Raw genomic sequence first — 12,640 nt, 5'->3', positions numbered from 1 at the left:
GAAGGCACTGGAGCACAGCGGTCAGGTAAGGTGCTCAAGGTCGTTCAAGTAGAGCGGTAAGGAGGCCTGACTCCAGAGCCCGTGCTCTACCTACTCTGCAGGACCGCTCAGCTCAGCTGCTCAGAGGATCTCTCCAGATCACTGGCATTGCTTCCTGGGGGCTTTTCTGCTTCCATCTTTGAAACACAGTTCTGACATTTGGTCAGAAGCTTCATAAATCCCCTCAGTGGCTTCTCCTTGTTTCAGAAGGAAATCCAAATTCTTGAGTCTAAGCTGCTTGGGCGGCCCAGCCCTCTGCTCATCCCCATCCTCCCCTGCACCCCTGCAGTCCCAGACTCTGGGTGGTCCTCAGTCCAGACTACGCTCTCTCCTTTCCCTGAAGTGTCCCCATTCATTCTCCTTCAAGACCCAACCTGCTGCCTGGTTACCACTACAAGAAGTTTCCCTCCTTCCCAGAGTTGTTCCTAGTGCTTCCGCCATGTTTTACTCTGTCCTTTAAAAACATCTGTTTCCTTTGTTATTTGTTCTTAGTGGGTGAGGATTGTATCTGACCTCCCAGCACTTTCTGGCACCTAAGTACCATTAAATAATGCTTTAGTGAAGAATAGACCCCTTAATTTCTCCAGTATGGTTTTCCACTAGTACTTAGTCATATGCTTTTGATTGTAAGCCATGAACCTGGTTTTAATATTGATTTGGCCGGAGAGGAGTGACTGTCGAAGGTGGGATAGACTGAGTAACGATTATCCCTCCCCAAAGATGTTCATGTCATAATGCTCAAAGTCTATGAATGGGTTACCTTGCGTGACAAAAGGAACTTTGCAGCTGTGATTAATTAAGGATCTTGAAATGGAGAGGGCTTCCTGAATTCTTCAGGTGGACCCAATATAATCACAAGAATTCTTTTAAGAGGGAGGCAGAAGGATCACAGTGAGAAAAGGAAGATATAAAGTTGGGAGCAGAGGTCTGAAGGAGAAATGCCAAGATGATGAGATGGAAGAACATGAGGATGAAGAAGCATGCCTTGTGCCAAGGTATGCAGCTTCTAGAAGCTGAAAAAGAAGGAGATATTCTCTCCTGGAGCATCCAGAGAAAAGACAGTCCTTCAAAGCAGTTTTAGACTTCTTTCACTTCTTTCTGTGTCTGAGCCGTCATTTTGTGGCCATTTGTTAAGTTACCGTAAGCAAAGAATACAGACTTTGTCACCTTGGAACATGATGCTGCTGTAATAAGTACCTAAAAAATGGGATGAAAGCTTTGGAATTGGAAAGTGATCCGAGATTTGAAAATTTTTGAGGAAAATGATAGAAAAAGCTTAAATTGCTTTGAACAGACGCTGACCACTCTGCTGGCAAGGGCTCAGAGAAAAGTGATGAGCATGGTAGATAAAATTCATATCAATTTGTCACAGACAGACTGTTGGTGGACACGTGGACCTAAGGCTGGTCGCCATGTTGTACCTTGCAGTCCCAGTGACTTGGGAGGTGAGGCAGGAGGATGGCAGGTTCGAGGCCAGCCTAAGCAACTTAGTGAGACCTGTTTCCAAATAAAAAACAATAAAGACTGGAGATGGAACTAGGTAGAAAAAAGAAATATGGAGGTGAAAGGCAGCATTCCCAAGAGATCTACAGGAATTGAGGAATGTGTTGTTGGAAGGTGGGGAAGAGGTGATCCTTGTGATACAGAAGCAAAGGGCTGAGCTGAACCTCTTCTCAGCTGTATGGAAAGCAGAACTTGTAAGCAATGAACTTGAATCTTTGGCTGAGATTCCCAGCAAAACATTCGAGTCCCAGCCTGACTACTTCTTGCTTCTTATAGTAAAATCTGAGAGAAAAGAGATAAATTGAGGAAACAACTATTATATAAAAAAGGAACCATCACTCTATGGTTTGGGAACTTCTTGTTCTATCCACATTGCAGAAGACACTGAGAACTAGGAGACTATTAGGAAAGTGTGCTCTGGATAGAAGGCCAAGGGTGTGGCTGGATAACCCTGTGCTAATTCCTGGGAAGGATCGAAAGGTCAACGTGTTTAGTCACACAGATGGCTCTCTGAATAGATTAGGCATGTGATTTATGAATTTACTCAGGCATCTCAGTAAAAGCCAAGAATAGGGATGGGTTGGTTATCCACGAAAATATGTGGAGGAACCTTTTGTCTAGTGGAGTGAATTCCCATGACAAATGCAGAAGACCCAGGAATTCTTTTTTTTTTTTTTTTTGTACTGGTGATTGAACCTAGGGGGAACACTTAACCACTGAGCCAAGTCCCCAGCTCTTTTTATTTTTTAATTTGGTGACAGAGTCTTAATAAGTTGCTGAGGATGGCTTTGAACTTGCGATTCTCCTGCCTTAGCCCCCTGAGTCACTGGGATTACAGGCCTGCACCTCCACACCCGGCCAAGCTCATGGATTCTTGAGGATGTTAGACCACCAGGAAATGCCCTTTTGAACTGAAGGGAACCGAAAGGATTCTGTGAAAGAAAATTGTCTTATTCCAAAATTCTACAGGCAGGAAACAAACTGATGAAACTACTCAGCTGCAAACATGTGCTGCCCTTCAGGAAGAAAGAGTGACTACAGAGACAAGAGTTGCAGACCCAGAAGGCAGAGTCCCAAGCCACAGAGAATTATTCTCAGGCCTTGAAGCCTAATGGAGTTTGCCCAGTTAGATTTTGGAATTGTTTGGATTGGTGATCCCTTGTTTTTTTTCCCTTTTTCTTCTCTTTTGAACGAGAATACTTACAGCTGTCATTTTATCCATATCCACCATTGTATTTTGGAAGCAGATAACTTGCTCTCTAGTTCCACCAGTTCATAGATGGAGAGGAGTTCTGCTGTAAGGTGGCTTGTAGCCAGAGCTTCAGCCAATTGAATTTAGATGACGTGGATAATGAGACTTACAACTTTGGAGCTGATGGGACTTGGGTGGATTTGAATCTTAAGTAGATGCCATAATGGGTTGAGAACTGGAGAGATGTTGGGATGGGTAAATATATTTTGCATGTGGAATGGATGTAGCTCTTTGGGAAACAGAGGGCACACTGTGATGAGAAGCACAATAACATCTCCAAAGATGGCCACATCCAAATCCATGGAACCCATAGATACGGTTCTTGACGTGGTAAAAGGGACGTTGCAGAACTGATTAAATGAAAAATCTTAATATTATCTTGAATTATGTGGACAGACCCTCTATAGCCTCAAGGGTCCTTATAAGAAGGATCCTCTTATGAGTATCAGAGTTAGAGATAGAAGACTGATGCAGAGGTTGGAAAAGAGAAAAGTGCTACTCTCTGGTTTTGAAGATAGAGAAGAGGACCATGAGCCAAGAATATAGGTGGTATCTAGAAGCTAGGAAAGTCAAGGAAACAGATTGTCTCCTAGCACCTCCATAAAGTTTTATAGTCCTGTGGACCAGTTTTCGATCTGACTTCCAGAAGTGTGAGATAATAAATGTGTGTTGTTTTAAGCCACTAAATTTGTGTTAATTTATTACTGCAGCAATAGGAAACTAATACATCAGATTCAATTTTGGGGTTAAAGATAGTTTTGGGTATGTCCAGACAGATGAGGAGGGCCGGATTCTGAGTTTAAACTTTGCCTGGCGTATACAACATAGCGAATGCAAGAAGAAAGATCATGCCTTTATGAAAAACTGGATTGTTTAATTTTGTTTTTAGCTTTGACATTTACAGTTTCTCCATGTAGTGAGAAAAACCTAAGATTTTAGTTTACCATGGGAAATATTTAGCAATTCTATACAAATGGTAGCTTTTTATTTGTTAAAATATTTAATGCATGTAGATGATACATTTTTTGTGCTACTATTTTGTCAACTTCAATCAAATATACTTTTTTTTTCTTCTAGCCCTGTTTTTACTCACTCCAGAAGTCTAGTTTTACAGCATGATAATTCTGTGCTCCTCATATCTTAAATGCAATCTTCTAGGCACCAGGAGGCAGGCATAGTTGACAGTTGAATTCTTAAGACCATTGCTCTTGTTACTATGGAACACCGTGAATGTGATTTCCATTCTCAAATATTTGTGCTTTTTGGATGGTTGGAAAGGAAAAATGAGAAGTGGAGAAACCAAGGTGTGTGTGTGTGTGTGTGTGTGTGTGTGTAGTCTTTTGGAGTATAAACTATAGATTTTGTTGTGTCCAAGTTGCATTTAGCATAATTCACTAATGCTAACCACAATGGTCAGCTAACCAGGTAGTTGTAGCCTATTTTGAATTCTAACCTCCAAATGGCATTTTGTCTCAGTTTAAACCTTCAGTAAAGGTTTTCTTTCATATTCCTAATGAAGCACATATGTGTCAATATAAATAAGATACTTGGCAGAGTTGGACATCAGACCACACAGAAGGAAGGGCTCTGTGATCACTATTAAGTAGTTCTGGCATCATACTTTTTTTTTTTTAAATTAGGAAGATGGTGGCTACTAGGGATGTGTATTAATATTCTAGCTCTCCTGTCAAATACATAGTCAGATTGTGTTTTCCCCATTCTTGAATTTAGCAATCCTGTGACATACTTGGGTCAAGTCAATAGGAGCACGTAACCTTCGCTCCACTCCAGCCATAGTGACCTTGAAAGCACATGTTGACACGGGGCCGAGTGCTCTGGGACTGGGATGAGCAGAGCTCCTGCAGCCTGCATTAGACCTGGATGGTGAATGTGCTCTCTTGAACTCCTGACGCGGGGAGCAGCTTTTCTGCTCCTAGTGTCAGGATTCTGGGGAATCTCCCTTATCCTTACTAATAGAAGCCTCTTGGGCAAAAATTGCATATGATTCCTCCAAATTCACTGATTTTCTTCATGTGTGTGATATTTCTTTGAGAAACTTGAAGAGACAGCATTTTTTCAGAATATCCTTAACTTACAATTCCCAGCAGAACCTTTAACATGATTGCTTATTTCTATTAATTACTGACATCATGACTTAATGACTTTGTTCTAGATGTGTTGGTATGCAATTAAATCTGTTCTGAGCAATTTCTTAACACCTCCATTTAGTTTCTAAAGATTCTTTTAAATTTTTTCCCGTCTACTTTGAGAATCAACTATGTGAAAAATATTAGTTGCTTTAAACACTGATTTGCCTCACTTTATATTGTTTGATATAAATTGAGATGCACAGCATGATATAAAACACTCTTTCATTTTATAGAAAAAAAGATTTCTAAAAAGCTCAGATTTTTCATCGTGACTAAATAATTCTAACAAAATTCTAATAATCTTCATGGGCAAGTAATTATGAAGTGTTGACTTCACCTAATGGTAATGGCCCACATCTGGAGGCTGGGGACCTAGGTCAGTGGTAAAGCCCTTGCCTCACATGCACCAGGCCCTGGGTTGAATCCCCAGCACCACTTTTATTCTATGGCTGCATCTGGTGGCTTGGGCATTTCCATTTGCAAACATCCAGTGATTCTGGTGGAGTGAAAGCAGCTCATATAATCACCAGCTTTTGGAAAGACAGAATTTAAAGTTCTTTGCACTTGAAAGCGACCACATCCAATCTCATGTTAATAGCACTTGAAAAATCACATGCACAATGTCAAATGAGATTGTTTTCCTTGTGATTACATCCTAGGGGTTTCTCCGTAAAAGCTGAAAGGATTATTTATTTTATATCCAAATGTGTTCCTGTTTTTAAAATGCGTGTATATACTCCCAATCTCCTGATTATGGTTACCATAGTATTTACTTTATCTAGTTTTCATGCACTTTCTGAAATGCAGTGGTTCAAATACACACACACACACACACACACACACACACACAGAGTCATGTGTAGGGCAAACCCTTTGAGAGTTTCCATTTCATGCCTTTGTGTCCTTTCTCTGCGTGTAGATCTTATTAGCAGTCCCAGGAGCTGTTATTTGTACTTCAGCCCCGGCTACTTTTCTGACCCCGGGGATTCTGTGTCAGACAGAACTTCCTACCGTTGGGCCCAGAAGGAGAACATGAGATTTCCCCACCAGGCCTCCAACTCAAGACCAACTAGGAAAGGGAACCTGGCTGAGCTCCTGCTCCTCAGTCCTCTGGCCCTGAGACAAAAGAGGCCAAGAAGTGAGAGGAGAGAAGAAGTTGCATCCCTCCCAAACAGAGAAGCTGCTCTCTGCCCACACCCTGACCCCTGGCATTGCCTCCTTGAGAACGGAGGAGGAGAGGTTCGCGGGATGTCTCAAGAAGCGAAGCCAGGGACGCCTCCTGGTAGGCTCCCTTTCCCACGGTGGCTTGCAGCAGCAGCATAAACACAGTCAGTCTGTCTTCGGCATCGCAGAAACTACGTCGGGAGTAATAAGTTTACTCTGACATGACAAGTGTACTCTGTTCACAAGGAAATGAAGTGATTCCAAGCAAAGGAACAATGTGTTCCGTTTGCTGTTTCAATAAGCCCATCATTAACTGAGAGTAGGGTGCCAGCAATTTTGAAAACTAGATGCTTTTTCCCACTGTCAGAGCCCCGTAAGTGTGAAAATCCAAGGGGTTGCTGCTTGGGCAAGCCTCCTGTTGACCTGAGGCAACTCTGTGGAAGCCCAGGGCTCAGCTTGAAAACTGCTCTGCAGACCAGCAAATGGGGAAATCCGAAATGCAATAGAAGTTCTGGAACGTTTTAAAGGATCACCTAGGACTCTTGTTTAAATTGCGGGTTCCTGGGCCTCAGTCACAGAGACCCATGCTCAGGGTGCCTGGAGGGAGGCCTGAGAATGTGCGTTTTTATCAGCCTTCCAGATGGTTCTGACACAAGTGTGGGTGGACCACGAAAAATAACCTGCCCTTTTCGACGGCTGCATCTTAGTCCCTGTGGTTGCCGGTTTATTTTAGATAGAGTACTTAGTTTACAAAGGTCACATACCATCAAAACCATTTTCGTCTTGCCAAGGGAAACAATCTCTTAGTCACCTCTTCCATCTCCTCGTTGAATTCTCTTTTCCTATTCCTGGAGCAGCTCAGCTGTCACATGGCTCTCAGCCCCCTCCACTGGGTCTGCTCCATCTCAGCTGCTTCTAGGGGTAACCTCATGTCTCCACCGCTCCCACAGTGACCTCCTTCTCCTTCTTCCTCCAGCCCTGCTGGCTTGCTGCTGCTTCTCCTTTTTAAAAATGTCTTATTGATATTTATCTTTGCACTCCTGGGGATCCAACCCAGACACCTCGCATGTGCTAAGCAGGTGAGCTACCACCGAGCTACACTCACAGCCTCCTTCTTTTTTTGTTTGTTTGTTTTTTAAAGTAGGCAGATGTCTCTAAACCTCCCTTTCCCCCAACAAAACATTCCCAAAATAGAAGTTAAATGATGTTTATAATCAAATATTAAACTGACTTCTTTTCAGAAGTGCAGCCAGCCAGCAAATATACAAACACTCCCATGTAGTAAGGTGCCAGGTGTTTGAGATACACAGAAATATAAGAATGAGCCTTTGAGAAATCACATTTTACAACCAAAGCCTACACTGAGACCCCACTACCTACCCAATGGCAATCATCAAAAAGACGACACCAAGTGCTAATGCAGGGGACGGGGAGAAGCTGGAATCATTACGCGTTGTTGGAGGGGTGAAGTGCTGCAGCCCCTTTGGACAACAATTTGCCAATATCTTAAATAGTGAGACATAAACTTACTATGGAATCCAGCATTTCTGCTCCTAGGAATCTGCTCGAGAGAAATGAAAACCTGTCTGTCTGCACAAAGACTTGCATGTGAATGTCTATAGCAGCATTATTCATAACCGTCCAAATGCCCGTCAAGTGATGGAAAGGAGAATAAAGGGTGGTATATTAGTACATTGGGATGTTATTTAGCAATTAAATGAAATACTGATCCATGGTACAACAAACTTCAGAAATATTACGCTAGGGCTGGGGATGTAGCCTTGTGGCAGAGTGCTTGCCCAGCATCAAGGAGACCGAGTTCAATCCTCAGTACTGAGAAAAAAATATATGCTAAGTGAAATGCCAGATGCAAAGGGCTACATATCATATGGTTCCATTTATATGAATCTGGAAATGCAAATTCACTGCGATAAACAGCAAATCTATAGTTTGCCTGGATCTGCAGATAAGAACAGGGATTAACTGCAACTGGTTATGAGAAAGGCAGCTTCTGGGAATGATTGTTTTGAAACGAGATGGTAGAGAAGATCACACAGCTCTACATTTACCAGAGTTGTTTAATTGTACCATTATAAGGGGGAAATCCTATGGGAGATAAAATTTTACCCCAGTAAAGTTATTAAACTTTTTTTAAAGTAAGGTATACAGCATAATTAAATAATCAGGGTTTTTTTCCTATGCAAATAGAGACACACTATGGTCAAAGTATGGTCTGCAACAATTTATTTTTGTCATTAACCTCCAATGGGAAATTCTACATGCTAATAAACATGAATGTTAGCATAGCATAGCAAATAAATATATGCTATGCTATATTGACACATTTCAAAGCTGTAGAAAAAAGAGGAGATATGATTCATGTGACTATTCAGATGCATCTGGCACTGAAATGTGTTGTAATTTAAGGAGAATTTTATATATAATAAATGCCAGTAATTCAAATTGAAAAAAATTATATATATAGTCTGCAGACCCTTGGGTTCCCTAAGGAGCTATTTGCCTTTTTCGTTGTGTGACATCTGTACTAGTGGTACAATAGCAGCAGTAGATAAGCTGCGGGTATCTCAATCGAGGCAGTGGCATGAAACCTGGTTAGTATTTGCTATGATTTGATTGTGCTTTGCCTTCCAAAGGTTCATGAGCTGGAGGCCTGGCCCTTAGTGTGGCATGTTGAGAGATAGTAGAACCTTTAAGAGGTGGGGCTCAGTATGAGGGAAGAGGTCATTAGGGTCATTAGGTTGCTGGGGCACTGACCTCTGAAGAGACTAATGCTGGTCTCAGGAAGTTATGTAACTGTCTTGAGAGTGGGCTGTTATGAAGCATGCACACTTGGCTCCTGCACAGAGCTATTTCCCTTTCTGTTTCTCCATCATGTTGTCTTGCAGCCAATGGGTCCTCACCAGAGGCAGAACAGATGGGCTGCCTGATCTTGGACTTTCAGCCTCAAACTAAACTAAATAAACCTATTTTTAAAATACAATACTCAGCTTCAGGTATTTTGTTACAGCAATAGAAAACAGACAGATATAGTAGTCATTGTATTCACCACTACCATGGACTCATAGCAGAAAAATATAGACTATTTTCATTTCAGAATGGCCTTGATGAAACAGTACAAATTATTTAGTTTTATTAGTTTTAGTAAATCTGGAGGGCTTGGATGCATCTTTTTGATAGTCTATGTGATAAAATGGGAAATACACAGAATGCATTTCCTCAACGTACCAAGTACGATGCTTATTATGAGGAAAGCACGTGTACAGTTAATTGGGTTGTCAGCTAAACTAGCAGTACTTTTTTTTTTTTATAGATGCCATTCCTACTTAAAAATGAAATCCTAAAAGATAAATCCCTGATATTCAGACCTGGGGATTTGGCTAATCATTTTCTCAAAAATGAATGAAGAGAGCCTGTCAGTTTCAATTAAATAATTGACAGTCTTTGTTGCCAGTGATAAAAGTCAAATAGTAAACCCACAACTAGAATTTTGGAAAATTTTTATATCCACCATCATGAGCTTGACAGCGGCAGTCAAGAATTTTCTGATAAGATGAACAGTGGTATCAATAAATGAAAAAAATTCATATTGTGTAATGAAATGTGTCAGAATTTGAAGATTATAGGTAAAAGGGCTTTTATACTAAAAAGTTAGACAACCACCGGCTTGGTGGAGAACAGCTTGGACTCAAATCCCAGTCCCTCCACTTAGCACTGGTTGCTCTCAGAGGAGTATTACACATCTCCAGGCCTTGGCTTGCTTATTTATAAACTGGGGACAGCAAAGGTACCTCTCTCAGAGGGGTATTGTAGGAAGAAAATGAGTTTATATATAAATACTTATGAACACTAAAGCAATACATGTGTCAAAATTTGAAGATGTAAATCATTTAGAATAGTGCCTGACTTGTCGTATGTGTTCAGTGTTACTGTTAGTTTTGGTGAATGAAAAATGAATACATTAACATACTTTATATTCAAACAGAGATATGAAAAAATGAATACATTATAAATGCATAATAGAAATATTTTGTAATTGTGTGCGTCTGTGTGTGTTTCAGCTGGGGCTTTGCTTCTCTGGTCCTGGGAGTACATACCTGTGAATGACGCAGTGCTGAGGACCAGGCGGTCCTCTCTCCTGACTGTCCATTGAGCCACTGCTGTCTGGGAAATTTTTTCTTTACTTAACAACTACACAATAGGTATTCAAGGAAGATTTGATGAGGCATGTAATTATAAAGGGTACAGTTTAATAAACTAAATAAAAATGGACTACAATTGTATGTCACTTAGATTCTTAGAGTTAAGAATACAAGTCTTCTTTCCTGTCATCAAAGTTTTGAAAATTTTGGTATCATCCTTTAAGCTCACAGAGTTTGGGAGATGGGCTGTGGATGCAGCTCAGTGGTTGAGCACTTGTTTAGCATATGCCAGGCCCTGGATTTGGTCCTCAATACCATGAAAAAATAAAAAGAGTTTGGAGATTGGGTGAATAGAGAAAAAGGATCAGGGTCTACCATCTCACACGGACCCATTTTCGGAATTGAACCTAAGAGGACAGACAGTTTAAGGGAGAAAATATCCAACTTGGAAGGACATGTGTCCTCAGCCCTGCAGGGAGACTACATTTGAGCTAGTTTCATCTTTTTAAAAAGAAGTCAATAGTTTGTTGATATTGTCGTTCAGTCTGCCAATATCTGCTAAGCACCTTCCATGAAGAGCCAGGCATCCCGGCCCCCTGTGGTGGGTGAAGAGGGTCAGGCCCTACCCTTCTAGAGCTAGTGCAATGATAGTTTTCCAATTTCTTCCACCTGTTTTGTAAAAGACAAGATAGTTCATTACATCAGCAGCAGAGGAAGCAGTATATATTTCACACTTCATAAATGCTCCTGAAAACATCGTTAAGTTTAATGTAAGGTTAGGAAGATAGGAGACACGACAAGAGAATTATGGTAGTTTCTTTTCCTAGAAAAACATAAACAAAATTACCATATGTTTTAGAGAGCTGCAGATAAGCTCATGTTTGATGATCAATAACAACCACAGCATAAAAGTCACTGGAACTTCATTGGCATAACGACCTTCGGGTTGTCTTGGGAGAAACAGGAAAGTAAAAGAGTCCATTTGGGGACATCCGTTCTACTGTCATCTCACTTCCCTCCACATGTGATGATGTAGAGCTGGCCCACAGCAGTTTTTATTCCTCCCCATAGACGGGGTCTTAAATCATGGCCATATCTCGAGTTCCTTGAATATCTGTTGTCACCTGTTACCGAGGGTCAGAACAGTCTTTGCTTTTAGTAGGCGGGTAAGCTTTGTAAGGAACTTTGAAGTACTTTGAACATTTCCCAACAGAAGAGCCATGTAGTCTCTCTGCCACGTGGCTGGTATACTAAGAATAAAGAAATCAGATAAGGTAAAAAGCCAAAGAAATGCTTCTTGAATACAGTCTAGAATTGCATTTTATTAATTCAGCCAAGTTCAATCCCACTACTTGTTGTGGGGTGAAAAGAGTCGTTATTTTTAGTTGTGTTCTTGGCCTTGTCACAGCTGGGGACTTGTGCAAAGTTGATGTCCCTGTAACTACAGTTTGTCTTTCACCAATAAAACACACTGAAGTCCGTTCACCTGGCCAGTGACCCTGATTCTACTGCTGCTCCTCTTTTTGATGTGAGAACCTTCTGTTCTTTGACTCTCTGGCTATTAGAATCAAGGAATTGAACACTAGCGGCACGGTGTTTTCTAAACAGTCATGGCTGTTTATAAAGCTAATTCCTCCTCCTGGACAGTGTTTCCTGTTAAAATGTCTGGCGGGCTCCACCGTGTTGTGTGACATCTTTGCAAGGACTCTTGTCCTTGTGAAGGAACCAGCCGCGGTATAGAGTCCCAAACAGATCTAACTAACTTTCCGTGATGAAAATTCATGCTATGGTTTAATTGCGGATTCTGATCTTGTCTCGTATGTGTGTGTTTGTGTGTTTCAGGAAAAAAGTGCCAGCTCAAATGTAAGACTTAAAACTAACAAAGAGATTCCTGGATTAGTTCATCAACCCAGAGCAAAGTAAGTTCTAGTTCCTACTTTCCTTATATTGTTTTTAAAGCTGAAATTGTTTTCAGAGTGAGCTCCATTTTGCCTACCAGGTAATAAAGACTTATTATAAAGCTTTAGTAAAGCAGACAGTGTGGCCCCAAACAGAATAGAGAGTCCCCAAACACACAATTCTTATGAAAGCTGACAGTTCCAGGCCAATTTGAAGAAAAGAAAGAGAAATCGCTTCATGATTGTGGGACACAGAAGAATTTTGGGTAAGACTCAAAAGGTGTCAATTTTAAGGAAAATCAGTGTACTACCGTGAAATTAAGAACTCCTACTTATCAAATCAGCAGAGACCACAAAATGGGAAGACCATATAAATGACAATAACTGGGTTTCCAGAACATAGAAAAGAATTCTGCAAATAAATAAGAAATAAAATAAGAAAACGTGGACCAACAAGCATAAGACACTAACTGC

General features: G+C 41.0%; 1 protein-coding gene across 2 annotated transcripts in view; it reads left to right on the top strand.

Moving 5' to 3' along the window:
* C9H1orf21 (chromosome 9 C1orf21 homolog) overlaps positions 1 to 12,640 on the top strand; it is a 222,089-nt gene that overhangs the window by 171,925 nt on the left and 37,524 nt on the right. For both annotated transcript variants that reach the window (XM_026392843.2, XM_026392844.2), the window contains exon 4: positions 12,111 to 12,187. In XM_026392843.2, the coding sequence (XP_026248628.1) occupies positions 12,111 to 12,187 (77 nt within the window). The remainder of the gene's footprint in view (positions 1 to 12,110; positions 12,188 to 12,640) is intronic.

Source organism: Urocitellus parryii, chromosome 9 (genome assembly GCF_045843805.1).
Source record: "Urocitellus parryii isolate mUroPar1 chromosome 9, mUroPar1.hap1, whole genome shotgun sequence".
Classification (NCBI taxonomy): Eukaryota; Metazoa; Chordata; class Mammalia; order Rodentia; family Sciuridae; genus Urocitellus; species Urocitellus parryii.
The sequence above is the reverse complement of the archived record's forward strand: the minus strand, read 5'-3'. Positions and strand labels throughout refer to the sequence as shown.